The 25,651-nt window shown below is 42.3% G+C and overlaps 1 protein-coding gene across 1 annotated transcript in view; it reads right to left on the reverse strand.

Moving 5' to 3' along the window:
- The window catches only part of FAM13A (family with sequence similarity 13 member A), a 202,432-nt gene that overhangs the window by 27,674 nt on the left and 149,107 nt on the right, over positions 1–25,651 (reverse strand). The window contains exons 9-14 of the mRNA XM_045017748.1: positions 24,356–24,400; positions 21,509–21,688; positions 18,104–18,290; positions 13,164–13,240; positions 11,797–11,839; positions 5,304–5,454 (exon numbers count right to left, since the gene is read on the reverse strand). Coding sequence (XP_044873683.1) covers positions 5,304–5,454; positions 11,797–11,839; positions 13,164–13,240; positions 18,104–18,290; positions 21,509–21,688; positions 24,356–24,400 — 683 coding nt within the window. The remainder of the gene's footprint in view (positions 1–5,303; positions 5,455–11,796; positions 11,840–13,163; positions 13,241–18,103; positions 18,291–21,508; positions 21,689–24,355; positions 24,401–25,651) is intronic.

Here is a 25,651-nt window from a genome sequence, read left to right on the forward strand (position 1 = left end):
TAAAATACCTATGCATACAGATGCAAATACAGTTGCAAAATGGGTTCATACACTGAACAATGATATCTAAAGTACTGTACCAGTATTTCTTAAAGGAGACAGATATCTGACTAAAACATGAAGGCCAGATTTTCAGATAGTGTAAACTGGTGAAGCAACTGAACTATATCAAGTTTTATCAGCTGGGATGCTGCCCTAAATTTCATTGGAAAACGCTGAAGAAAATGAAAGGAATTAAAATGATCTTTTAAAATTAATTAATACAATTTTAAAGTGTAACATACATACTAGTTTTATAATGAATGAAATGTGTTGTATCAGTAGAGAAAATAACTATTTTTATTTTTAAAAAATTTCTTATACTGTGGCCTCTCTTAGTATATCAAAATAATATATAGCCCTAGTGAAGCATCATCACATCTTCGCTCGGGAATAAAAAAAATTTGACAGAAGTCAAATTCACACTATTCCTAATGTACCCATGTTTATATTTTGTTAACACAATAATAAATCATCATAATAAATGATGATAAAAATATAAGTACTATTTGTTGCAAGTAACTATATGGTGAGGAGAAATGACCAAATAGAATAAAATTACATTTATTTCATTTCTGTTTATAACAGTGAGAAAAGACAAGGCAATTTATCACCTTTAGACTGGTTACATTAAAAACAAGTCCCTTTAAATATGTTTTTAATAACACTGTTGATTAACCAAATAATGAATTTAAAAAACCCAATCTACTGGTAATTATTTATGCCCTTTGTTGATTTTTTGTTGTTGTTCATTTTCAGGTTCTTAGTGGTGCAATGTTTCTGTTTCCAACACTGCAGGAGAATGCTTATTTGTTTAAAAATGCCTGTTTTCACTGTAATTAAAAAAATAAGGTGAAAACACTGCTGTTGATTGTGGGTTTTATAAAAGATTTTTATTACAAAATCTGGGCTAAAGTTTAGTTTTAATACGCTAGTGCAAGATAAATAAGGCAAAGTAGACAGCAAACTGAGGGATAGTCAATTTGGGTCAACCCAGCAATATTCCACTTTCCCATTGAAAAAAAACATGCCTAGCCTTAGGCAAGTGGGAACATTACATATCATTAGTTGTTTTCACTATCATTTTTTCATTGTGGTAAAGGGTGGGGGAGGGGGTTTGGGGCCCAAGCTAGTAAAGTTTTGTGGTAATTTTGCAAAGCAACGTTAGACTATGAAAGCAGCAGGCTGTCCCTTCCACTCCTGGCACTTTGATCCACATGATCCACAAGGACTAGATTAAAATCCTTTGTGATGGGAGCGGTTCTGGAAACGCTCTGTTTTATTTGTTGCCAGCCTGCACAGACTCACTAACTTTGCAGGCTACCCTAGCAGTCACAAACTGCCCAGTACAGAACCCATTTACAGGCAGCAGAGATGAGCTGCAGGGCCAGTGTTTCTCTTTATGAAATGCATTTTATCCGTGCCTCACCTTAGCATTTGATGCAGAAACAGAAAACCCGCTCAATTTGTGTCAACTGAATGTATCCTATAAAATCATGGCACCTCTGCAGAGCGATAGCTTCTTTTTTCAATGCCTATGGGCACCACAGTGAAATTCATTCTGGTGCAAGGGGCCGGTGCGAGGCCCTCCATACTCTAAGCCCTGAAGGGGCTGGCACCAGAGTGCCTGTGCACACCCTATGGGCTGGTCTACACTAGGGGAGGGGGTCGATGTAAGATACGCAACTTCAGCTACGAGAATAGCGTAGCTCAAGTCGACGTGTCTTATTTCGACTTACCTCCCGTCCTCACAGCACGGGATCGACGGCTGCGGCTCCCCCGTCGACTCCGCTTCCGCCTCTCACCCTGGTGGAGTTCTGAAGTCAACGGGGAGCGCGGCGGGGATCAATTTATTGCGTCTAGACGAGACGCGATAAATCAATCCCCGATGGATCGATCGCTAGCGGGTAGTGGGGACGTACCCTATGTAGCACAAGACTGGTCTGTGTGCCAGCTATGTGGGGATGGTCCAGGGAGGGCCCACATCAGGAGCTTTTTTTATGCAGATCCACTGGCTCCAGCCCTTGAGAGTTTGCAACTGCTACTCCAGCTGAATGGTAGCCCTTGTGTGTATATGGGTGGTGGTGGTCGTGGGGGGATTACACCTCCCCAAACTCCTCCTGCATAGGACCCAAATAGTCAGTCTTTATGCAGACAGAACAAATGTCACCCCATGTGGGGATGACCATTCTGTGTGTGAGGGCCTGTCCATATAGAGAGTTAATCAGCAACAACTCCACGTGTAGACTAGCCCCAAATCTGACTTCATTCCAGCTGCCAACAAGTGGGCCACCTCCGTAGACCACTTAGATCAGAGCGAGGAGCACAGAGGGGCGGGAGGGGGGGGGGTCACAGAGTTATCCATGTCGCAGTGGTCCCAAAGATGAACATTTCTAACCTGATGCTGATCTCAGGTGGGCTGGATAATTGCTACTTTATGTCTCCACCCCCAAAAGATACTCGGTTCTAGTGAAGTGCCTGGAAGAATCCCCTGAGGGAGAGAGACTCTGATGTGCGTTAAGACATTGTGGTTTAAATATGATGAGATTTAGTCTGTGTGTGTAAAGGTAAGAGAACAGTAGCCATTCCCCACACAAGACTATCTTGTAGAACTGTTTTCATATCTGCTTCCCCTCAGACCTTTCCTAAGAATTTTAATCGGAGGCTGTGATACCTGGAGGAGAAGGGAACCTCAGCTACTGAATTTGTGTTCACAAGCCAATTATGAGTCGCTCCACCAGAAACCCATTGTTCTGTGGCTTCTAAATACCTAACAGTGGATACAATCAGGAGTACACAATGCTAGAATTTCACAGGCAGTCCAAACCACAACCTCAGCTGCTTGCCGAAGGAATTGGCCATTTCACTGATTTTAAGGGCAGCTTCTGAGCTCAGTTACCCCAGAATTTAATAGAATACAATGATGAACACTGTTACTGTATTTGAATTTGGAAGATTTTGCTGTTTACCATGGAAGTGAGCAGAGCTGCAGTGCCAATTCAGAGGAAGAGGGAGGACATGCAGTACACTGCCATGCGGGTCAGACTGCCCAGATCGTAAGAATAGGGGCCAGACTGTGAACCCCTTACTCATATCTGTGAGCAGTGATTTACGAGTCATCTCACAGACAAAATCTGGCTCTAGATGTGGAAATTATGTCTGAGTTTGGGCTAGCATCTTCCTCTTTTTAGCCACTGCCAGACTGATTACATGTTCACAGCTGAAATGGGTTCAAAGTCTCCTGTTCACCAAGACACAGAAGCCACCATTTTGCTCCACGCGTACTGCAACTACAAAATGGTGGCATTTGGAGACAACTGACACGTGTCTCACCTGCTCTGGCTGTCCCTTTTGCCAAACTCCTCTTCCGTCACATATGTATTTTAAACAGGAAGGAGGAAGAAAAACAGTCTGAAAGAAGTGCTTTCTAAAAAATATATATATACACACCCACATACACTCCTTTCATTTTCATGAAAATGGTCCAGAGTCCTTATGCAAGTCAGAGCATCTCTAGAAAAGTTCTTTGTATCAGAACTAAAATGTGTATCACAAGGTGGGGCAGTTTCTGGGAGACAAGCTTATCAGTCTATTCTCCCCTTGAGGCATACACAGAACTCCGTTAATGTCAATGGGAGTTAAGTGCAGGAATCAAGGAAAGAAAATAATCTTTATTTCAAAAGGCGCAAGTGACAGCAGAATACACAGGGGTGATTCTTGCCTCTGTCACCTTTAAAAACACAAAAACTCCTATGCTTGTCCAAACCCTTCAGGTTATGGCTAATTAGAATCCCAATAAAATATAATGAATCAGAGATCTCTTGGGAGACTTCCTTGCAGTACGTGTTGCCCTTTAATCAGATGCGTTGTACATGATGATATCATCTAGGGAATTCCCAGGCTGGAGGTGGGGGTGGAGAAATTCAATGCCACTGAAGGTAGCTGGTGGCCTGACCTTGAATCAGGGGCACCCACTGCTACTGGTTTGGTCTGCCCTGCCCCACACTGTCATCACTAGTCCCTCCTACATGGAAAGCAGAAGACATGTGTCACGTAGGCTGTGGAACCAGGAACAAAGAACCTGTCCATTGTCAACATGCTGCACTGCTCACAGGTTTTGTTTTCCAGAGTAGCAGATGCCTGTTACACGCTTGTCTCTCTCTCTCTCTCTGTCTCTTTTTTTAAACACTCTTTTTCTATACCAAAAGCCCCTCCCAATCCACGCCTGCCAAGTTTCAGGACTAACAACAAAAGCACACTCACTTGCACACTGGAGAAAAGGATATAGGCAGGAATCATAATTGATCTGATCCTAAAAGATGCTGAGCGTCTTCAACTCCTCTTGATGTCAGTGGCAGTGGAGCTGCTCAGCATCTCGCAGGATTGGGCCCAAAATGTGTAATTCAACAAATATGCATTACAAAAAAAAGTTATTTTTTTTAGCCACTTGGCCCCTTAGCATCTCTGGGATAGATCAGAATGCCTGGCCATTTTGCTGACAGGAAAATGCTAATGATAGCAAGTGGCTCCCCTCGCCACAAACATGCAGCGTATATGGTGTAAATTACTCAGGAGTATGACTTCAGTGTTTATTTACATGCAATGTAAACAATAAACAAACAACTCCTGCATTAATCTCTGCAAAGCACTATACTGAAAAGATCGTTGAGTGCATCTGAATATAGGTAACCCATTAACGAAGTCAGTGCGAAAAAACCTCTGGAAAACCGAACTAAGACAGAGCATTAAGATATTTGAACTGCAAGCAACTTAACATTTTTTTTTAACCTGGTGAATAGAATTCTACACGGAGTATAACACAGACTAGGGAAGCACTGTCCCTAAGGACCACTAAAGGACAGGAAATAGAACCCTGATTTTCATATCTTTGTAGGGTGTGAGTGGAGAGGGGTAAGCACAGGAGAAAGCAGATATTCTCTTTTGTCTATAAAATACTCAGTTTTGCTTAAGTAAGATCCAGCTCCTCACTAGCCTGGGCTGCAAAACACCATGAAAAGAATAATTCTTAATCAGAAAGGAAGAATCATTGCAAGAAAGGAGCAAACACATTCTCCCGCCTTTCCCTACATTACAATCAGACTTGGCACCAATCCAGTATTCCATTTCCAGTTTCTCCAGACTCCAGATAAAAATACATTTCCTGTTGTTTTTGGCCAGGCACTATAAGCCCAAAGATACGCCCACCCCACTCATGTTCCCCTCACTCTCTCTTTCTGTTTCATACAGCAAGCACACAACTGTACCTTCCCAGCTGTTGTCATCGCACAGGGTTGTCAAGTCCAGCCGAGGCACTTCTGAGACGAAGCTATCTTCCTGACCATCAGCATCTTGGTTCCTCTGTAATTTGGTATCGGGGATGCTCGGGTGCTCCTGAATCTTCATGCTCGAAATCTGCTATAATCCCAAACACACAGAAAAAAAAAAAAAGTAATGTTCAGAGGGAGGTGAAAAATACCTATAGCTGCAGCAACAAGTGTGTTCCTTTAAGCTAAAAGATCAAAAACAAACAGTCCACAATGTTTCCAGAAACTAAATGCCCTGTTCAGTGACCCCAAAATGCTAATTGGTCACTCACACTGGCAAAAACATCCGTCCATCTGCTTTCCTTGAACTTTTCCTTGTTTGGAAAGCCACAAGGAGCTCCCGAGGCTGTTTGTCCAGACAACTGCATGCAGCTGAAAAACGCCTCAAATCATTGACTGGGAAGAACAGAGATGGAGGGGGGAAGAGAGGGTGGGTGCGTTTCCTTAAAGAAGTGAAACTCTTTGGAACGTCAACAAAAATGCCGCTGTTGTTGCTAAGGCTACAGCAGCAACATGGTGTCTTTTAAAAGCAGCTGTCGCTGCTCCTGAGGCAGCAGCAGCTCTGGAGAGCGAGAAGCGCAGGCCCCATACACAAATGCTCTCATGCAGGCTGTGCAAGGCTCAGATCAATTAGTGCCAGCTAAGCTGTGCTGGCTGCACATATGCCCTGATTTCCTGTGGTTGTTTGCTAGCTGGGCGTGGGGAGAGCAGAACTATTTATGGAGGAGCTCTGGGCATTAAAGCAATGTTGCGCAAATCTAAACGGCAGTAGGGTTTGGCATCGCAGCTGGAAGTAATGCGGACCCTGGGAAAAAGCCAAAAAAATGCAGGGAAAGAGCAAGTAGCTTTTTTTTTTTTTTTTTTTTTTTTTTTTAAAGCACACAACCTGCTGTCAAGTAAGTGATCCATAATTTATATCTAGCAGGAAGCAACTGCTGCTAGCTTCACTATTATTCACTCACTGAATACTACATAGGCTGCGTGTTCATGCAGAAATCACTGCTATTCTCTCACTCCAGATAAACTGCAAGTGTGTGTGCATAACAGCATATATGCTGTGTGCACACACAGTGTATATCACCTTCTGATCTCCTGAATAGTTCTGTCACTATCTGACAAAGTAGGGGAGCTGTCCCTGAGGGCTGTTAATGCACAGGAATCTGAGCAGTCTTGAATAATGATCTTCAGAACTACTCAGAATGGGGGGGGGGCAGATAGAGAAAAGAGAAAGTAAAGCACGTATGTATGTATATACACCTATACCAACACAGAGCATTCAGATATATACATAAACTGTTACATAATACTTGATTTCAGTAAGCATCGTTTATTCTTAACTGATCATAGTGAAGTAGGTAACTGACAAGCAGAATGTCAAAAACAAACAAACAAACAAAAAGACCTTCTAGCAATCCAGTGAGTGATACAGAGTAGCACAAATGATTATACTGAGAGTTTGTGTGTCCAAAAAACTTGACTCTAAAGAGAATTGTCATTGTACAGACAGTGACACTGGATCCAGCCCACACTTCAAAGCTGCACAGAATGAGCTGTCAGAATTGACACTGCCTACATGCATGTCCCTAAATCACATACAAATTTTGTGTCCTACTTACAATATTCTAAGGAGTAACAATTTTACTGTATTCAGCATAGCAATGAATATTCGACGTTAGAGAAAATTGCTCAGAGAATATGCATGACATCTTGATTAAAAAAAAAATTATAACCTTGATGCTGAAGTTCCTGGTATTTATAAATACCGCTATGTAATGCATTTGTATAACTTTACATTTTGTTTCTCTTTTTGGTAGGTTAGCTTTTTTAAACATTATTTAACCATAATAAGGCAATGCTAGCTGATATTACCATGAATTAGAAACTTAACTCTCCCTGTTTTACATTGCACCAAGGAAATACTTGACAACACTAGAGTGTGTGTATCATGAGCACAAATGTCAGTTTACTACCCGATATCTTACAAGCTGCTTCCCACATTCCTTACATTCAACAAAAATGTGTTTTGTTTTGTTTTTTCTGAAGAGATTTAAATGATTGCAGACTCCTACAACAACAGGATTCATGACAGGGCAGAAACAAACACTGTTATCCACTCCCTAAAGGACAAACTGTACCATTTTATAATCTGGCCTCGTGTTGTCATCACACTAATTTAAGACTGAAAATCCTGCAATGAGCTTTCAAAGTGATGTAATTAATAAAAGCATCTGAGGGGAAAAACATACTAAGTTTCTACAGCAACTAGAGTAAACCAAACTATTTTCTTTAGCAGCTAACAGAACATTCAGGAATAAACGGAGCATTTAGAAGGCAGCAACCAGAAAAAGTAATTTACCTTATTACCATCATTTATACTTATTACAGGATTAACTGTTTTCCCAAACAACCTTATAATTTCATGATTCATCATGACTCTGGATACATTTATATCTGCTGCAGATATAATGTATGTTCCAGATGGGTACATTTCACCCCAATGTAAATATTTCCATTGACATAGTAACTTAATGACGTGTTTTCCTTTGAGTTCACTTAGCTGATTGCAATATTTGAAATTCTTGCTTAAAAATGGATCTGTCCTGTTATAACAATCAGTTACTCTCAGTTCTTGAGGGCATGGGCTACTTACTCACTCATGTAGCTCCTAATACTATGAATAAACCATTAGGCATTCTGAAGAATAATGGTGGCATAAACCCAAGAGAGACAAGAAGACAGATGTGCACTAGTGTAACCTAATGCATTAGAATTAACAATCTCAACCTACAATTCCATGGATAGTTCACTATTTTAATGACAACAATTTTCTTTTTGGTTGCCTGATGCAACTGGCTTCCAGCCTTTATGAAGCTGAGTTGGAAGTATAAATAGCAACAGAAAAAATGGGAAGCAGCATGCTTCAGGGGTCAATATATTACCATTCCTCACAAATCTAAAGAACTCTGTACTGATCTTACTAGCCGGAAGTCATGACATACCATTGATCCTAGTAACATTAACAACAACAAAATCTTACAATGAGACACTTTGGATATGATTTTTAGAAACCGTTCACAGCTACATTTTGTAGGAACAAATATTGTGGTTGCAAATAACTGGGATTGCAATTGATGCCACCTAGAGTTTAACTACATGACTAAATCAATAAATCAGGTAGGCTGATATTTACATGCTTTATTTGTGCCTGGCAAAACTGGAGCTGCAAAATAGAAGGCCAGGTTCTGATCCCTTTCAAAAAATCACGTCCTTTATTGAGCTGTTCATTTTAGGGATGGAAGATTACGTACAGGCAAGCAGCATATTTCACCGCCATCGTTGAAATGCTGGTACTAGAGCCAGAATGGAAGTGACTGACATAGATTCGGATCTCTCTCATTCATGGTGCTTCATGGGTAAGACAACAACAAAGCAGAGGTAACCTTTTATGCTTATTTTAACTCTGCCTGGGGAATGATGACAGTGATTATTGTTTTGGTTGCAGTAAGTGTACTAGGTGCTGTCTAAACAGAGACAAAGTTGTGATTCTTATTCTGAAGTGTGTTTGACAATGTGCTCAGCCATCTCAAAATGTTAGAAGGAAACAGAAACGTCTAGGAATTGAGTTCAGAGTCTGTATTCTACTGACAGTCGGAAGTGGATCCAAATCTCTTTTGTGTTTGTTTTAAAGGGCTCTCTGACTCTCCCACTAACAAACCACTAGAACTGTGAAACATGGCACACCTTCCCAGAGCTGCAAGCCACTATCCATTCTGTGGCTAACCCCCTGAATTATGCAAATCTCACTGCATCTGGGGAATCATTTGCAGCTTTGCATAAATGTAAAAACCTAAAGATTTCAGTGATTTAACTGGGGGGGAAATACCACCACCTGACAGGACCCTCTGTTAGTTCATCTGGCATTAAATTCCATTTATTTTACTCAACCCTCGACATGTTTCATGTGCTGCAGAGTTGAATACTGGAAATGCATTAACTGTATTATAAACATTGGCAGGTGGAAGCGAGAGGTTTTTGCAGCTGAAGCCCCCACACCCGTTTATTTTTTTAAGACCTGGGGAGGTCTGGGAAGCCATTCTAGTTTGTGGAATGAGCACATCAGCTGGATGTCAATATGATCAGCAGTTAATATGCTGACGAACAGACTGGCATCATTACATTTCAAGGTCAACACTGAAATGAATGGGAACAGTTTACATGCCTCTGAGAGCTACTGTTTCAGGGTGTATGCAGACCCAGACAGACATCATTTACATTGGTTACATTCAGTTCCAGTTTGGAAAGGTTTTCTTCGCAACCGTAAGTGCTAGGACCCCCCCCCCTTTTTTTTAAATGAAAGTTTAGATTCTGGAGCATGTTTCTACAGCAAAGGATGGACCCTAGCAAATTCCAATGCTCCAGGAGTGCAGAATACATGGGACTCTACATGCCTGCATCCAGGGTCCAGTGCAAACCAAAAACTGTATGAGTAACAACCAATGCCTATTCAATTATCTCAGCTTGCAAGCTCCTCATATCTTCTTCAAAATCCTTATACTGGAGGTGGTGTGGGTGGGTGGAAGGGTAAGTAAAAGTCTTTCACTTTTAGTCAATGAGTTGTTTGTTACAAAAGGTATGTTTTAAGCTCCCCTAAGCAACAGGCTTACAAAGCACAAGGAATGTAAAACTACCGTGAAGGAATGCAACATTTTCTTGACCTTGTAATTCCTATATAATGCGATCTCAGGGTTAATGCTACACTTTTCTTATTGAATTTTAAGTTCTTTATACGGAGAAGTTCATTCTGAAACCATAATTTAATATTCCAGATTTTTTAAAATAAAATGAAACAAAACAAAACTAGTTTGAAATCCAAGGGTCAGCTCTTAGAAGTTACTGTCCATACCATGCAAGAGCTTGGAGACAGCAGCCTCTGCAGACCCCTGTGTCCTCTCCCACACAGAATGGAGAGGTAGGAGAAAGGCATGGCTGAAGCCTGGGCTCTATCCCTGTGCCAATGTGCTAGCCAGCCCAGCTGAGCCAGCGTGGAGTTATCTGTACCTGGTGCAGGGCTGTCACAGATTGTTTCCCTCCCTAGAGCCCAGGGGGAACTGGGGACTAGACTGCATTTCTAGTCACAGGGTGAACTCTGGTCAAGCTGAGAGCTTGTGGCAAAGCTACAAATTGAGTCTTAAGGCAATGCCACCTCCCTCACTGAAAACACGGCCTGCATAACCTCTGTAGCAACATGCCATGACAGGGCCACACTGAGCCCAATGATTCATCATTTTCAGACAATCACTTCCAGTTCTCCCTACCCTTCCTGCTTCTTGAGAGTACCACTGCTGGAAATCAAAGGGTCTAGCAACATCAACAAAACAGCAGCAACTATTTTTAAACAGCGCAAAGAGATGGGTTTAAAAATATCAGCTGCAATACCCCTTTCCACCTCCAACCCATCATGTGGAATACAGACAGCCCGTGTCCACAATAGTTTTTTCTTTTCCCCATCCCTCTTAAAATCTCCCTCTGCCACTGGTGCAGCTCCAACAGGGGTAGTAACTAAAGGGGCGCTGGTGCAGATAAGTCTCCAGTGGCATTTTAACTGCTGTGCTGTCTAGACCTGCTGAGCAGTGCTAAATGAACCAGTGATTAAAATGCCGGCAGCCCTACTTACGCTGGCACTCCTTTTATGGCACTTACCGGCAGAGCTGCACTGGTCGTATTGCATCTTTAAGGGAAAAAAAGTCTTGTGCAGGCACAACCACAGGGAAAGAAATGTGGCGTAAAAAGATGGCATGAATGCGTTTCAGCTCAAACTCCAATTAAACCATATCTAGCTGGCTTCTCAGGGTACATTTCTTAGAATAGTTACAGAGTCACTGGCAAGAAGCCAGGGTGAAAAATGATTAGCATAGGGCAGAAACAGACCCCTTCTAAATAAGCAATTCCCTCCCTCAAGTCACCATCCCCAAGAGAGAAAGAGGGGAAAAAATGAATTTGCATCAGACAGCGTCATGAAAATTTATCCACCAAGATTAGGAAACCACAATGGGAAGTCATATATAAAAGACCAAAATTATTTCAGAAAAAACCAGGAGAGGCAAAGTTAATCTCAGTACACGGTGAACTAATCAGTCACATGCCCTGCTCACTAGGATCTGTATGGAACTCAATGTCAAACTGCTGAGTTCAGTGACTTTTGTTTTTTTGATAAGTAAGGGTTACGGGGAAAGGAACAGATGTTTTAAGCCTCATTGTTCAATTATATCCAGGAGAAAAACAAAGCAAACTTCATTTTGGAGGTCAGGGCGCTGCCTCAGAGTTACAATGTTTCATTTGAAGCATTTACCTTCCTGACCGGCTAGTTCTATAAAATTGAACTTTTTTGTTTGTTTTGCCCAGGGCCAAATCTCAAAAATATGAAGATACCAACCTGTGAGTGCTTGAAAAACATATCGTCGTTTTCATTTTCTTTGCTATTTAAAAAAAAGAAAAAAGAAAAAACAAAAATAAACCAGACTGTCTCATAGTGAAAGCAAACAAACTTTTGTACCCTCCACTTTTTATACTTTGGCTCCCATTGCCAATACCATCTCTTTTAAAAGGATTGGAGTGTGCTTGCTATTGCTTGTAAATACAGTAAATATGTGATACTCAGTGTCACAGCACTCTAAGCTGCTATCCCATCCATTTTGCTTCCTCTTAGAAGCTATTTGTGGAAAATATAATAGAATTAAATTCTTCTGCCCTTAATCCAAACAAATTCACATCTCCCAACAACCCCCACACTCACAAATACAGCGATGGAGTAAAATTCTCCTTACTCAAGCAAAGCTGAGTGATTAGGCTCTATGGGGGAGGAAAATGAAGTGCAGAAAAGGGGGTTGGGATCCCCAAACTTGGGGGCAGGGATCTGGGCTAAAGTGCGTCAGTTGCCCTTCTGCAGCAGTTGTCTTGGGGGGGTGTTGGAGTTTACAGTACCCATGAAAACACAGATCCTGGGGCCCTTCTCCTGGCCTGCCCGTCTCCCTACCCTCCATGCTGTTCTATGTGGCATGGGGGCCGAGCCCCTTTTTGTTATACAAGAGAGGGCCAAGGCTTCCTGCAGAGCCTATCTCCTCTCTATACAAGCCCAATGTGGGGCTGTGATGATGATGAAGCCCCTCTGCAGCCAGGGGCGGCTCTAGGAATTTGGCCACCCCAAGCAGGGCGGCACGCCGCAGGGGGCGCGGCTGCTGGTCGCCAGTCCCGCGGCTCCGGGGGACCTCTTGCAGACGTGCCTGCGGAGGGCGCAGCTCCAGTGGAGCATCCACTGGCATGCCTGCAGGAGGTCCACCCGAGCCGCGTGACCAGCGAACCCTCCGCAGTCATGCCTGCAGGAGGTCCGCCGGAGCCGCCTGCCATCCCGCCGGCAGAATCCCGCCCCAAGCGCGCGCTTGGGTCTGGAGCCGGCCCTGTCTGCAGCAAACTGAAAGTCACCCCCATGGACTACTGAGGGTCTGTCTGTACAGCAGATGGGAGCAGGCCTGCCAGCACAGGGAGACAGAACACTAAAAGGAGCAGCGTAGCCATGGTAACAGGGGTGGCTCAGGCTAGTGCCCGAGTACACACCCACCCATGGGGTGGCTAGCTAGTGCCACAGTGCTATTTTCAGCAAGCTAGCTTGAGCAGAACTAGCAAGCGTCCATCTGCTTGCCCTGAGAAGCACACGCCCAGCTGCGGTGTGGACGTGCCCTAAGAAACAACAATCACATCACATAGAGCCCCTTGGGAGAGCAGAACGTAAGTTATAAAAGTCACCTTTCGTCAGACAAAACCTCCATGTCATCAGGTCCTGCTCTGGCTATCGGCCTTGAGGAGCTAAAGCTTTCCATACTCTGTAACACAGCAAATATTAAGACAAAAAGTTAGATAAAAGGAATAATAATGCAGGAGGTCATTACAGCACCATATCCAAACCAAGTACTACATAGAACAAGGGGACAGTCGCGGGTCTTTCATACAATTACAATTTAAAAACCATGCTTTACTATCAATTTCCTGCACCAAAAACAACAGCGTGGCACTAAAACAAGTGCCCGTCACAAGAAGCCCTTAAAGAACAGTTTGTGAGGCTAGGATTCCTGTCCCCCATTTAACAGACTGGGAAAAAGAACAAGAGGAGGGCAAATCTCTTAACAAGCTGTGGAAGAGCTGGTAACAAAATCCAAGACATCTGCCACCAGCCAATCCTACGCTTTACTCACTAAATCACGTTCATATCAAGAATTTTAAGGTGAAAGCAACCAAAGTAATAGAGTTGCCTCAAAACACATTTTAATGACAGCACAGTTTGTGTTTGACTCAGGAAGAATCAAAGTGCCTCTTCTTGAAAGAGGAAGAGACTAAGGATGAAAAATGATTACTATATACATGGAGGTTACGTAAACTACAACAACATGAATACAGGACAATCAATTACACAATCTTGATTTGAGGTTTGCTCTGGTCACCAGCTACAAGGAATATTAATGATGTCATTCATCTCAAGCTTGAAAAATTATGAAAAGAATCTGAACTCTGGTCTATCCTGGTTCGCTTGTGTAAAAAAGGTTTATAAATGACCTGTGTCAGTTTTACAGACATGATTTCATTAGACACTGGTTATCCCAGCCACTGACCATAAGGCTGTTTGTGTCTCTTACCAGCCTCCAAGCTAAATTCTAAAAGGAGCACCAAAAAACCAGACAAAAAATGGGTGCACAAAAAGACCTACATTTTGGACACACAGCACATACAGAGTAATGGCATATACAAATGGCTAATTATGAACACAAGATACAAAAGTCAGATTTTACAAGTGTAACTGATGTGAAAATCTAATCCTTAATTTGAATGAATCAGAATTTTTTTTAACCTTCCATCACTCAAGGTCAAGTCACATACTCTATACTTGTAAGCAACTCATGCAGTTCATTTTCTTTCTGCTGAATATATCTCACCTCTATAGTGCCTATAAAAACCGATAAATAAGAGGGACTGGGAAAGCAGACATAAGTGAGCAAGTCCTGTACACACTTGAGTGTCTGCTTATTGAAAATTGTTTTCCTACGGAGTTTCTTTCAAACTGGAAGCATGTTTCAAAATCGCCTATAGTCTCTTACTAGATACGCTGAATATGGCCATTTCATGCATGCGAGTACAATTTTTCAGTTCTTATGTTTGGATATGTCTCCTTCCCGGAAGGCAGCCTTCAGTGGTTTTAAATAGAAGAAAAAGCCCTCTGCCAGTGCATCAGAGTGCAGTTCCTGAACAAGACTACGTGAGAACAGAATTCCCAGAGCACTCAGAGACGTTCATGATGCGGAACTCCCTTCTCTTTAAAATCCAAGCAGATGTGTTCTTTTGGCTACACGATTCCATCAGCACAGTCTAGTTATGCTTCAGCATTGCCTTCGGAGCCTCTTCGGATCTCATTTTTATGCCTGGTCATCTTGAATTTCAGCAGTTTAAATAAAAACGGGGCATAACAAGTTTTAATGTTTATTATTTGGTTTCGCTTAGGAGGGTTAATTGAAGAGGATTTCTCTTTGACTGTCCCTTCACACTCTGGGTCAGATGCTACTGAGCAGATAAGACAAGAGTTCCCACACAATTCCCTACTAACCACTTCAAGCTTCACTGATGGGGTGGGAAGAGTTAAGAGAAAATGGGAAAGAGGATGTTGCCTGAGTGCTCCTGGGGCAGGAACTGTCTCTTAGGGCTTTTCTACGGAGGAAAGTTATATTGGGATAAGCTAAGGTAGGAACTTCAATCTGTATAGTTATACCAGTGTAGTATAACCACTCATGTGGACACCCTAATTCTGGTATAAGAGTGCCTTTTTCGGTTTACTTTACATCATTTGGAAAAAAAGTCACTCATGTACCCGAATAAGAGTATCCACGCGGAAGGTTATACTGGTATATCTATCTATCTATAATGATATAACTGGACAACAGTGTTTAGACAAGGCCTTACTATGTATCTATACTTCACCAAGAACAATAGGGCCTTCTTCCTGGCTGGGTCTCTGGGCACTACTGCAATACAAATAGGAAATAAATCACATTCATAAGAGAGAGTTCAGTCGCCATGCCAGCTCAAGCTACATCTTAGGGTCCCACAGGAGCAGTAACTTACGAGTATACGTGCATGCTCTGTGTATGATGGGAGATGCAGTTCTCCTATCTATTTTCCAAGCAAGTTCCTGGGCAATGTCCTGTTGGCAGAGGCTGCCTCTCTACAGCTGCATCCTATACTATGTGTATTTTGTGCATTCTGACTTGTGCTTTCCTTAAACGGTCACAGAAATATTCCTCCTGTTTCCATTTGACAGTTCCACGGAGATACACTTTCAGCCACACCACACAAGGTGACAACGTGCCTGGCCACGTCTCATAGGTGTGCTCCAGGTAGGATCTGTGCAGCCAGTGTACGAATCCCGGCCTCCAGCAGATCCACAGTTCAGAGAAGGGCCACAGAAGGGAAATGTGTAAGGGACAGAGAAGCTATAGGCAATGCAATTTGATGGCCCTTCATTTGAGAGTGGTCGATCGCGATTGACTGGTCGATCCTAGAGCTGAAAGTGAGTGAGGGTGGGGGAGAGTAAGCAACGGTGGGGGGGATAGAGTGAGTGGGGCGGGGCCTCGGGGAAGGGGCAGGGTAAATCCTGGGTTGCACTTAGATTCAAAAAGTGATCTTGGGCGTAAAAAGGTTGGAGACCACTGGGTTAGAGCCTCCCCAACCCCTCAACCCCAAGGTATCAGTCAAGTAGGTATTTTGGCAGGTCTTTCCTTCTTAAAGGCCACGTTCTGGGCCAGATTCTCATTTACACTTCACTCTGGCAGAGTGAAGGGGCCTGAATGGGGATATCAGTGTAATGTCCTTCCACTTTCAGGCCCCTTTACACTGCCAGAGTGGTATTAAAGGGCCTTAGTGTAAAAGCAAATCAGGCTCTCCGTGGCACTTCAGTGGAAGTTCCTCATGTGTATCCAGAGCCAGGACATGGCTCCACGTCTGCAGAAACTAATTTGCTTTATGTTTATTTAAAAGAAAAGGAGAAATATTTCCAATGTCTGTGGATGGTCACTGTACCACCCATTAACACAGTAATGGGAAGCAGAAGAAGAATCCCCCACCAAAGAAAATGATGCGGTCTTCTCCAGTAGAGAGGAGGAAAGGAGGCAACTGCACATACTGTCCCACAGGGAAGCTACTGCATGTTCAGTACTTGCCGCCAGAGGGCAGTTAGCTCTACTCTGGCCAGTTACTTTGGAATTGTAAGTACAAGAGGGTCTTTTTTGGATGGGGGAGGCTCCTTGCACGTTCCCCACCTCCGGAACACCCACAAAAGAGCCACTTGCACTCTTGGACCAAATGCTGAAATCTGTCTCGTGCAGCAGCTCTAAGGGTGCAAACATTAAATGTCTATTATATGCAATAGGCTACTGATGCTTCGTGCTAAATCTAATACATGGAGCCTATGATTTCTCAGTTTCTTTCCTTAATGTTATCAATACCATTTCTATCTAGCACACAAAAGAACCCAACTCATTCTCTCATTGGTATCTGTGTACATTTTAGACTGATAAATAACCACGGTTGTGTAATCTAAAACAAGTGTGCCAGAACACAATGTACTTTTTCAAAACAAACCTAACACATTTCACAGGCACTCACCTATAGGAGACTTTGGAACTCAACCAACAACAACCAGAGAAAATATTCCACAGCTGGCAAAGCCCACTCTTTTCTCAGGGTATTGTAATGCTATCAATGGTGCTAAAAGTTTGTGATGTACCAGGTACCATATGGCATTGCATGCCTGTCTTTATCAAGGGCCCAAGTTGAAAGACCCTGTAGGTTCTAACTGCTAACACATTTGGTGCCTGTGTTGGCTATAGGGGGAAGGAGATGTTGCATCAGCAATTTTTGCGGTTTGTCACTGTGGGCAAACTGTCTTCTACTGGGAAGGTCAAACGGGGATCACAAACATGCTGCGATTCAAAACAAAAACGCTGCACAGTTTAAACCCGTGTCTTCTGTAGGCTGTGGTACATTGCAAACATAACTGGTGCATTTGCAGTCAGAAGGTGTGATGTATCTAGACTGATCACCTTTCATCCTAAAGGACTCCAAAGCATTTTGCAGAGTGTATGCATACAGCACCACTGCAGTGCAGCTGCTGCTGGGAGGAAGGGCAACCACCAAACTGACCCACTCATAATGTCCCTGGCACTCATTCGCTACAAATAACACGCTGATGAGCTACATTGTGATGGAAAACTATCAGACAGAATTTAAAAAAAGACACCACCCCCACCCCCACACACAAGCTGCTGGTCCAACCTGCGAGGTGCTGGTCTCAATCCTACTAAACTCTTGCAGAGTTGGGGACAAATTTCACTTCCTTACTCTATTTTTGAAACCACATTGTTTTGCTTTATTAAAAACAAAAATAGCTACGTGTAGACTAAGAGGGTCAAAATGTGAATTTGGCCCTTCTGTAACCACAATGCACTTGTTAAACATGTAGGGCCTGATTCTCCATGGCCCTAATCAGCCATTTACAGCTGTGCAAAGTGCAAGTGATTACATGTTTGTAAATGGCTACACAAAGTACAAGGCAGTGGAGAAGCGTGATGCTTGCTTGTGAGTGGGATGCTCTTTCCCAACATGATACTGACCCTCTCTGCAAGTGGTATGGCATGTTCGCTTACCACAGGGCTATCTTGGTTATCGTTGAGCTCAGAAAGTTTAGTGCTGGATTTCTGCCGTTTTGGTTTATTCCTTTCTCCAATATACCCGGAGTTGTTTTCTTGTAATTTTTCTACTTCCTGAGGAGTCAGGATACAATCTTCAAGGTTTCCGAATCCAGAAGGAATGTTTTCTTTGTTGATGACCTCTCTGAGGAAGGAAAATAACATTGCAACAAAACTGTTTTTTAAAAACACAATCCTATTGCATTTATGCTACTGGCAGAGAAATGCATTATGCTGACTGGTGCAGTTCTGGATTTGTCTCTTAAACCCCATCTGCGTTTCATCCTATTGCAAGAAACACACACAGGCTGCGACATCCTAAACCCCAACAAGGAGTTAAAAACAGGTGTACTACATAGCATGAGAAAACATGGTGATCAACACTGTGGACCTGATCCAACTCCCACTAAAGTCAGTGGAAAGAATGGATCAGCCCCTGGATGTACTAGTTATTTTTATAAGGTTATGAGAGTTAACTTTCCCAGAGACAAATGTTAGTTGCTAAAAAAAACCCACCAAACAACTTGTAATAATTTCCGGTATAAACTGAAAGCAGAATTTGGGCATGGCTCCCAAACCTACTGTAACTCATCCCTTTACCCAAGTTTGCAGGGTAAGAACACACGAGGCATTTCCACTGTACACTCCTTTTCTTTTTTGGGGGGTGGGGGTGGGAGAGTGATCAGTAACAGAGAACGGGATGGGAATTAAAGTGCCTCATCAACAATAACTGCACTGCTGTGATAGAGAAGTGTGTGATTTGTTGTGCTGCATGGAAATGTGTTAGCTTGCTTAAATGCTTCTTATCAGACACTGCGATAAATTCCTGTTTGTCTAGTCAGATCTGTGTGTTTTCCAGAAATGTCATCTATGCTCATCTTTGCCTCCTCGTTTAGGAGGGTGGAGATCTTCCGCTAGCTCCCTTTCCCTGCAGTCGTTCTTCTGCAAGGCCACTCCTCTGCCCTCTTTAATAGGTTTTTTCTATTATGTGCAATAATAGAGACACTTCCAAAAATACAGACATCACTGTATTTCTTCTATTTGTATATCGATATGTATTTCCTTCCTCCCAACCTCTGTGCTCCCTTCAGCTATAAGCACATCTATCCTGCCAGAGATGGAAGGCTGGAATGGAGGGTAACAGCTGTCAGCATCCACAGCAGTTTTGTACAGAGAGGTACAAAGCTCAAGGTCTGCTTTCAGTAACACCAGTGAAGTTGCTCTAGAGTGGCACCGGGGTAAATGAGAGAGGAGAATCTGGCCCCAAAGTGTTGGCTAGTCCTCAGGAGGGAGAAAGTACTCAGATTTTTTAAAAACGCTCTAGTTATTTTCTAGGTCACAAGTCATTTCTATGTTTTGTTTCTGGAAAAGGTAGATGACAGAGGCTTTATCCAGAGATCTATAATTCTATCAGACCCATTTAACTTGGTGCAATTATTATTTTTAAACCACTGAGATGTGATTCATTACATTTAGATGGTAGGTCATGTGGTGTGCAAAATGTAAGCCTCTGCATATGTTTATGCCATAAATATTATCCCAGCTGTATGCTGCCACTGTATTGGGTAGCACCATGGGTCGTCTTTAGATCTGTGTCCAGACAGCAAAAAGATCAAGCCAGCCAAAATCAAAAAGATCTCAAATGAAATTTTCAATTTTCACAATTTCCCATAACAGATCCCAGGACAATTTATGTCTATGAAACCATAGAAATGACCTGATTTCTCAGTGCCATTAAGTTAGGATTTTTGATTTGCTTTAAATTAATGTCTGGGGCTTTGGGGTCTATCCGGTACTGAAGAGTTAGCAGCTAAATGGACTAGAAAGCACTAACGGCAAATATACAATGCAATGCAGAGGCTGTGCAGAAAAAACTGCAGTGCTATATATGCCGCCAAACACGTACGCTAGCCCGCCTCTGACCTACTTACCTGAAAAGCCAGTCAGAAATGCTTTTACTGCAGTTACATTTCTCTGCTATGTTAACATTCCATATTTACCCTAAGTCGTGGTGTATTCTCATCACTGACCATTTTTAAATCAAGACTGGATGTTTTTCTAGAAGACATGCACTAGGGATTATTTTGGGGAAGTTCTATGGCCCTGTGTTATACACAATGGTGAACACAATGATCCCTTCTGGCCTTGGATGTCTATATTCCTGGATGTCAAGTAGTATGGATTACAATTTTTGAGCCTGGGTGCCTAAAGTTAGGCCCCCTAAATAAAAGTGGCTTGATTTTAAAAGATACTAAGGCCTGTAGCTCAGTAAGATTTGCTGGTGTTCAGCAGCTCTGAAAATAAGGTAATTTTTATAAAGGCACCTATAACATGTATTTAAGAGTCTAACTTTAGGCCCTCAATTATGCAAACACATATGCACATGCTTAACTTTAATATGACTTCTCATATGTTTAATGTTAAACAGACGCGTAAATGTTTGCAAGATCAGGGTCTCAGTTTGAAAATGTTGGCCATAGTATACAGTTGTACTCAGTTACTGCCCTACAAAAAAAAAGAAATATTTCAATTTCCCCTCACACACCCATAATACACATTCTTGGGATTCAGTCTTCCATATATGTATTTTGAAACAGTTTAGACTGTGCAAACATCTTGCCCATTTAAAAATACTTTTTATTTGCTAAAAGTGGGGAAAGGTCACATTTTCCCTTTCAGTAAAAAAAAAAAAATCCTTAGATCTGTGCGTGAACACCACCTCTATTCAGAATGCAATGGTGACACATCTGTATTATATGCTGTATGTTATCAGTAGGAATACTATGTATGACTAATCCTTGAGAGGCGTTTAAAAAAAAGCTGTCTCAAAATACGGTTGATCTGTCTTATAACCATTTAGACAAAAGTAGTTTATTTTTTATTAATAAAAGGGGCACATTCTTCTCTCAAGTGCACATACGGAGCATTGCAAAATCTGAACAGAAGCTGTCTTTCTACATGTGAAATTAGAATTTGGTCCAAATTTTGTATCTTTCTTGTTATACAAAAGCATTTGAAAGGGTTTTTTGTCCAGTATTAAGTTACAAATGCCCAAACTGATTTTTTCAGGAGTGTTACTGTTTCCAGATACATACAACTAAAACAAAAACCGAACACTACTTTTAGCCCATTCCGCTGTGAAACGACCACAAATCAAGGCCCTGGTTCTGCAGTTCACAGCTCCAAGCAAGTCAATGGAGCCTGGCACAGGTGCAGCAGTCACTCTGTACGCTCTCAGTTGCAGAACTGGGGCCAAGGCTTGTAATAACGGAACTACTGACAGAGTCTTGCCTATTTAATGGGTGTGATTATGATGCTATCAACTAAATATAATTTTTAATGGAAAAGAAATCACGAACATACACGTCTCTGCTTCGTCGGCCTTCATCCTGTTCTTTGTGATGCCGCCTCCTCTGCCTGGTGGACACATTTGAAGAGGCTGACGATGTTCCTGATTCGGAGTCTTCTGAACTCTGCCCACCTGAGCCATGAGCATCAAAGAGATGCTGTTCCACTGCTGAGCGGATCGTCTTCTCTAAATATCTGTCAAGATGAAAAATAAGGTCAATTAAACTTACCAGGAAATCTCTCCCTTTTTAAAAGTCACAATTTTTTAATAACTGCAGTAGTGTCCAAAACATGCTAAGGATGGTACAGACACATGGCAAGACATCAGCTAAATTGTTCAGATGTGGGTGACTAAAATGGGGCACCTAGAACAAAGTGACCCAATTTTCAGAAGCCCTGAGCACTCTCGGCTCCCATTACCATCAACGGCTGTTATGGCCGCTCAATATTTCTGTAAATGAGTCCATTTTTACGAAGGTGCCTAACTGGAGCCCCCCCGAATTAACAGACCCCGCACGAAGAGCTTTAGTTTGAAACGAGAATTTAAGATTCAAGTGATTAGACAATCCATACAAAGATAACAGGGTCTACGGGTTTTTAGTGTGTGTTTTTAAATTCACTCCCATTTTTGGGGAGAGAGCGGGAAAACGGGGGGTGGTGGTGGAAAGAGGGATACACCTCGGGCAAAACAAGAATCACCTCATGCTGGGTGACTCACGACAAACAAACCCAGGATAGGGGAGTTGCTTTAGGTTTGGATAGCTGGTGCATGCATGACGCAAATATGTGCAAATGGCCCTGCGTCATCCCTTCTCTCACCTGCTCTTCATGTACTGACCCACACAGGGGGTGGAGTGGTGTGTATGGGTGGGGAACACCACTTCTCACAGCTCCCTGGTGCACAGGCAGAACGCTCCTGCTGCACCTCCACTTCCAATGGTGCAGTGCACTCCCTTCACTGCACCTGACCAGCACTGTTGGCCTGGATAATGTGAGGCTGGGGCTATATGACTCCTCTTTAACCTGCCCCCGTCCTTTTGGGGTGACTGACTGCCAGAGGAGCTTGTGAAAGGCCTGCCAGAAGGAAAGGCTCTTTGAAGTTAGGACCGTAAGTGACCTATAGATAAAGGCCATGAACATGTGTGCAGCAAGTTCTTTAATAAGGTATGTTAAGGGCATGCTACTGAAAGCAGGGTTAGACAGGTTATCAGGGTGAATGCTATTCATATTTACACTCATCATGTATCTCCACCATCACTGACAAAAGGGGGAGATTTTCAAAGGCACAAAGGGCACTGAAATGGGACCTGGGCACGCAACTGTTCACTGTGCCTTTGCCCATCTCCTCCTAAACACACGGAAGTCATTCTAACATTTGCACATTTTTCAACAGAAATCATGCCAATGCCAATAATCAATTCAAAGGAGGCCCCTTTTCATTTCGATAATATTCTTTTAGCTATAATTGCTGCTCTGAAAAGTATCTTTTTATGTGAAATGGTTATTCACTGTATTTTTTTCACATGGCCAGCTATAAAACTCAAGGAAACCATTCTTATTTAAACTAGATTATGGCATTCAATACCCTCCTTGTTTGTTCACAAGACCAGAGCAGTCAGATAGAACATCTGGATGGTACAACTTGTCTGTGTAACAAAACAAAGCCAGTAGGTCAAATCTGACAATGCCCAGCAGCCTTACAGTGCCCAGGTGAAACTATATTATATAAGAAACGGTAGCATCTGTGAGAATGAGGAGTGACTACCTTCTCACAAGTATGTTGATCATACAGTAGGGCAACTCATCATAAACTTTACTCAGCTATATATATATATATATATGCCCAATTCTGATCTCATGCTGTTTTAACACTGCTGCAACTTCACTGATTTCAATGGAACGACTCCTGTTTGATTCTGGTGTGAGATTGGAATCAGAACTACTGTGAGCAACAGAGCTTTTATTCACTTCAGTACAGTGATGGAGTCACTGCAGTGACACTGGAGATAAGGTTGTGAGACTGCTTCTGTTGTAAACCTAACAGAAGCCTTCCATTCTCACTTTGTGGGAAAAAAGTTCCTTTTTCCTTGCAATTTCTTCTGCTTATTTTTGTGACAGAGGAGGGTTTGGAGGTAAAGACTGAGATATATCAGACAAACATTTTTGATACATGACAGTTTGAAAAAAGGAATTTCTCTCCCTGTCCCCCCAATATTTTGAAAAAATCTTATGTTCTCTGGAACATCATGGCTCACAAAAGGTTTGATTAGAAACTCCAGATTTGTTTCATTCATTCATGTTCAATAACATTTAGTGCACGAAAATGATTTATTGAGAGAATCTGATGGTTAATTATGAGCGTGTTGGCTATGAATGTGAACCTGTACATGGGCCACGAGGCCACTGAAGAGTTTATAAACTTGTTGCTAATTATTGTTAGCTGAGTTTGTAAACCCTCAAAAAAATTAGCAATATCATAAAAGCGTATTTTAACTTTGCCAAGTGTGTGTGCGTGCGTGTGCGCGCGTGTAATATAAGGGCAAGAGTAAGTCCATACGCCAAAAGTTGGGACTTGAATGTCAGGCAGGTAAGAAGACGCCTTACAGCACAGCGAGGTTGTGCTTCTTGAAATCTCTGTGGTTGCATAATAACCACAACATCCCATGGGTGTGGGAAAAAAGCAAGGAACTATGACACCCAGGCACTTATTTGAGAGGAAGTGGTTTATGATCACTATACACAATGCACTTTTCTTTGGACAATACTAGGCTATTACAGAAAAATAAGAGAATAACATTTTTAAAACCTTAAATAGACAACAAGTGATAGCAACAAAACTTAAAAATAAACAGAGTCACTTACTCTCCAGTAGCAGGAATGTTACTGCTCACTTGGGATACATGGGCACTGTGGAAAGGGAAGAAAGATCTAATTACCAAATGGCAGGAGAGATCACTTGATCATTGCCTGTTAGGTTCACTCCCTCTGGGGCACCTGGCATTGGCCACTGTCGGTAGACAGATAATGGGCTAGATGGACCTTTGGTCTGACCCGGTATGGCCGTTCTTATGTTCTAACACCTGAAGGACAATGTTGGCTTTTCTTCTCTCATTGCCTTTTCTTAAGACACTCCACCATCTACTAGATTAATTAAAGGTATGATCTGTCAGCAGGAATTCATGTCCTAGAATTACATACGCACATGACAAGCTTCTGACCCCCTCAGAATTTTGACTCACACTGTTAGAACGCACATTTACACCAGGCTCGTACACTCAGAATTGGATTGCTTGTCATTTACTACCAAGAGACCAGTAAAAAGGAAAGTATTTTAGCTATAGCACATTATGATTCTTCTCCGCCTGAATATTCTGCAGCCCTAGATCACACTTAGTTTAATCAAATGAGCTCTGTTCTTTTGAGTCAAGATTTCAAAACGTACACACTATAAAGTGACTTAACATGTTTTCAACTACTCATCAGGAAAAAGGCAAAACATATTTCCTCTTCACAGATTCCCCTTCCCCAACGCCCCATTTTTCATGTTCTTGGCTCCCTCTCCACTTTTTTTTTTTAAGTATATTTTCTCTCCTCTCTGTTTACCTCTCAGTCTGACTCCAGGCTCAGAAAGAGGTAAAATAACCTAATTCTAGTTGTCACCACTTACTGTTCAAAGCACTTTCAAGTAAGGTGACGTGCCATCCCGCATGGCCATTACTGCTCTGCTCCCTAACTGCAGGGTCAGATTAGATTAGGCTAAAGAAAGTCCCTCCCCTTTCATGTAGCATCAGATTGCTCCCCATGTGTTGACTCAGCTTTGCAGATAAGAGGGCACGTGAGATTTCACTCCTGGTCATCACGCCAACAATAATAATTAAATCAAACAAATTAGCTTAAATGTTCCATTTGGCTTTATCCTCTTATCAGCAAGAGGATCAGTAGCAGGGTTGCCTGGTGTACTCAGATGTACATCGATCCTACGTTAGATTACAAGAGGGACTTGTGAAAGTCTTACTCCAGAATTCTAGGTTTACTGTGCCACCCTAATAGAAATTTACTGCTTTTAATCTATACATGCAAGGGGCGTCCTTTCAGAAACTTTAATTGCTGATGATTCAACAATTGCTCTATTACTTTAAACCAATCACAGTTTCTAAG

This window comes from Mauremys mutica, chromosome 5 (assembly GCF_020497125.1).
Source record: "Mauremys mutica isolate MM-2020 ecotype Southern chromosome 5, ASM2049712v1, whole genome shotgun sequence".
NCBI classification, from domain to species: domain Eukaryota; kingdom Metazoa; phylum Chordata; order Testudines; family Geoemydidae; genus Mauremys; species Mauremys mutica.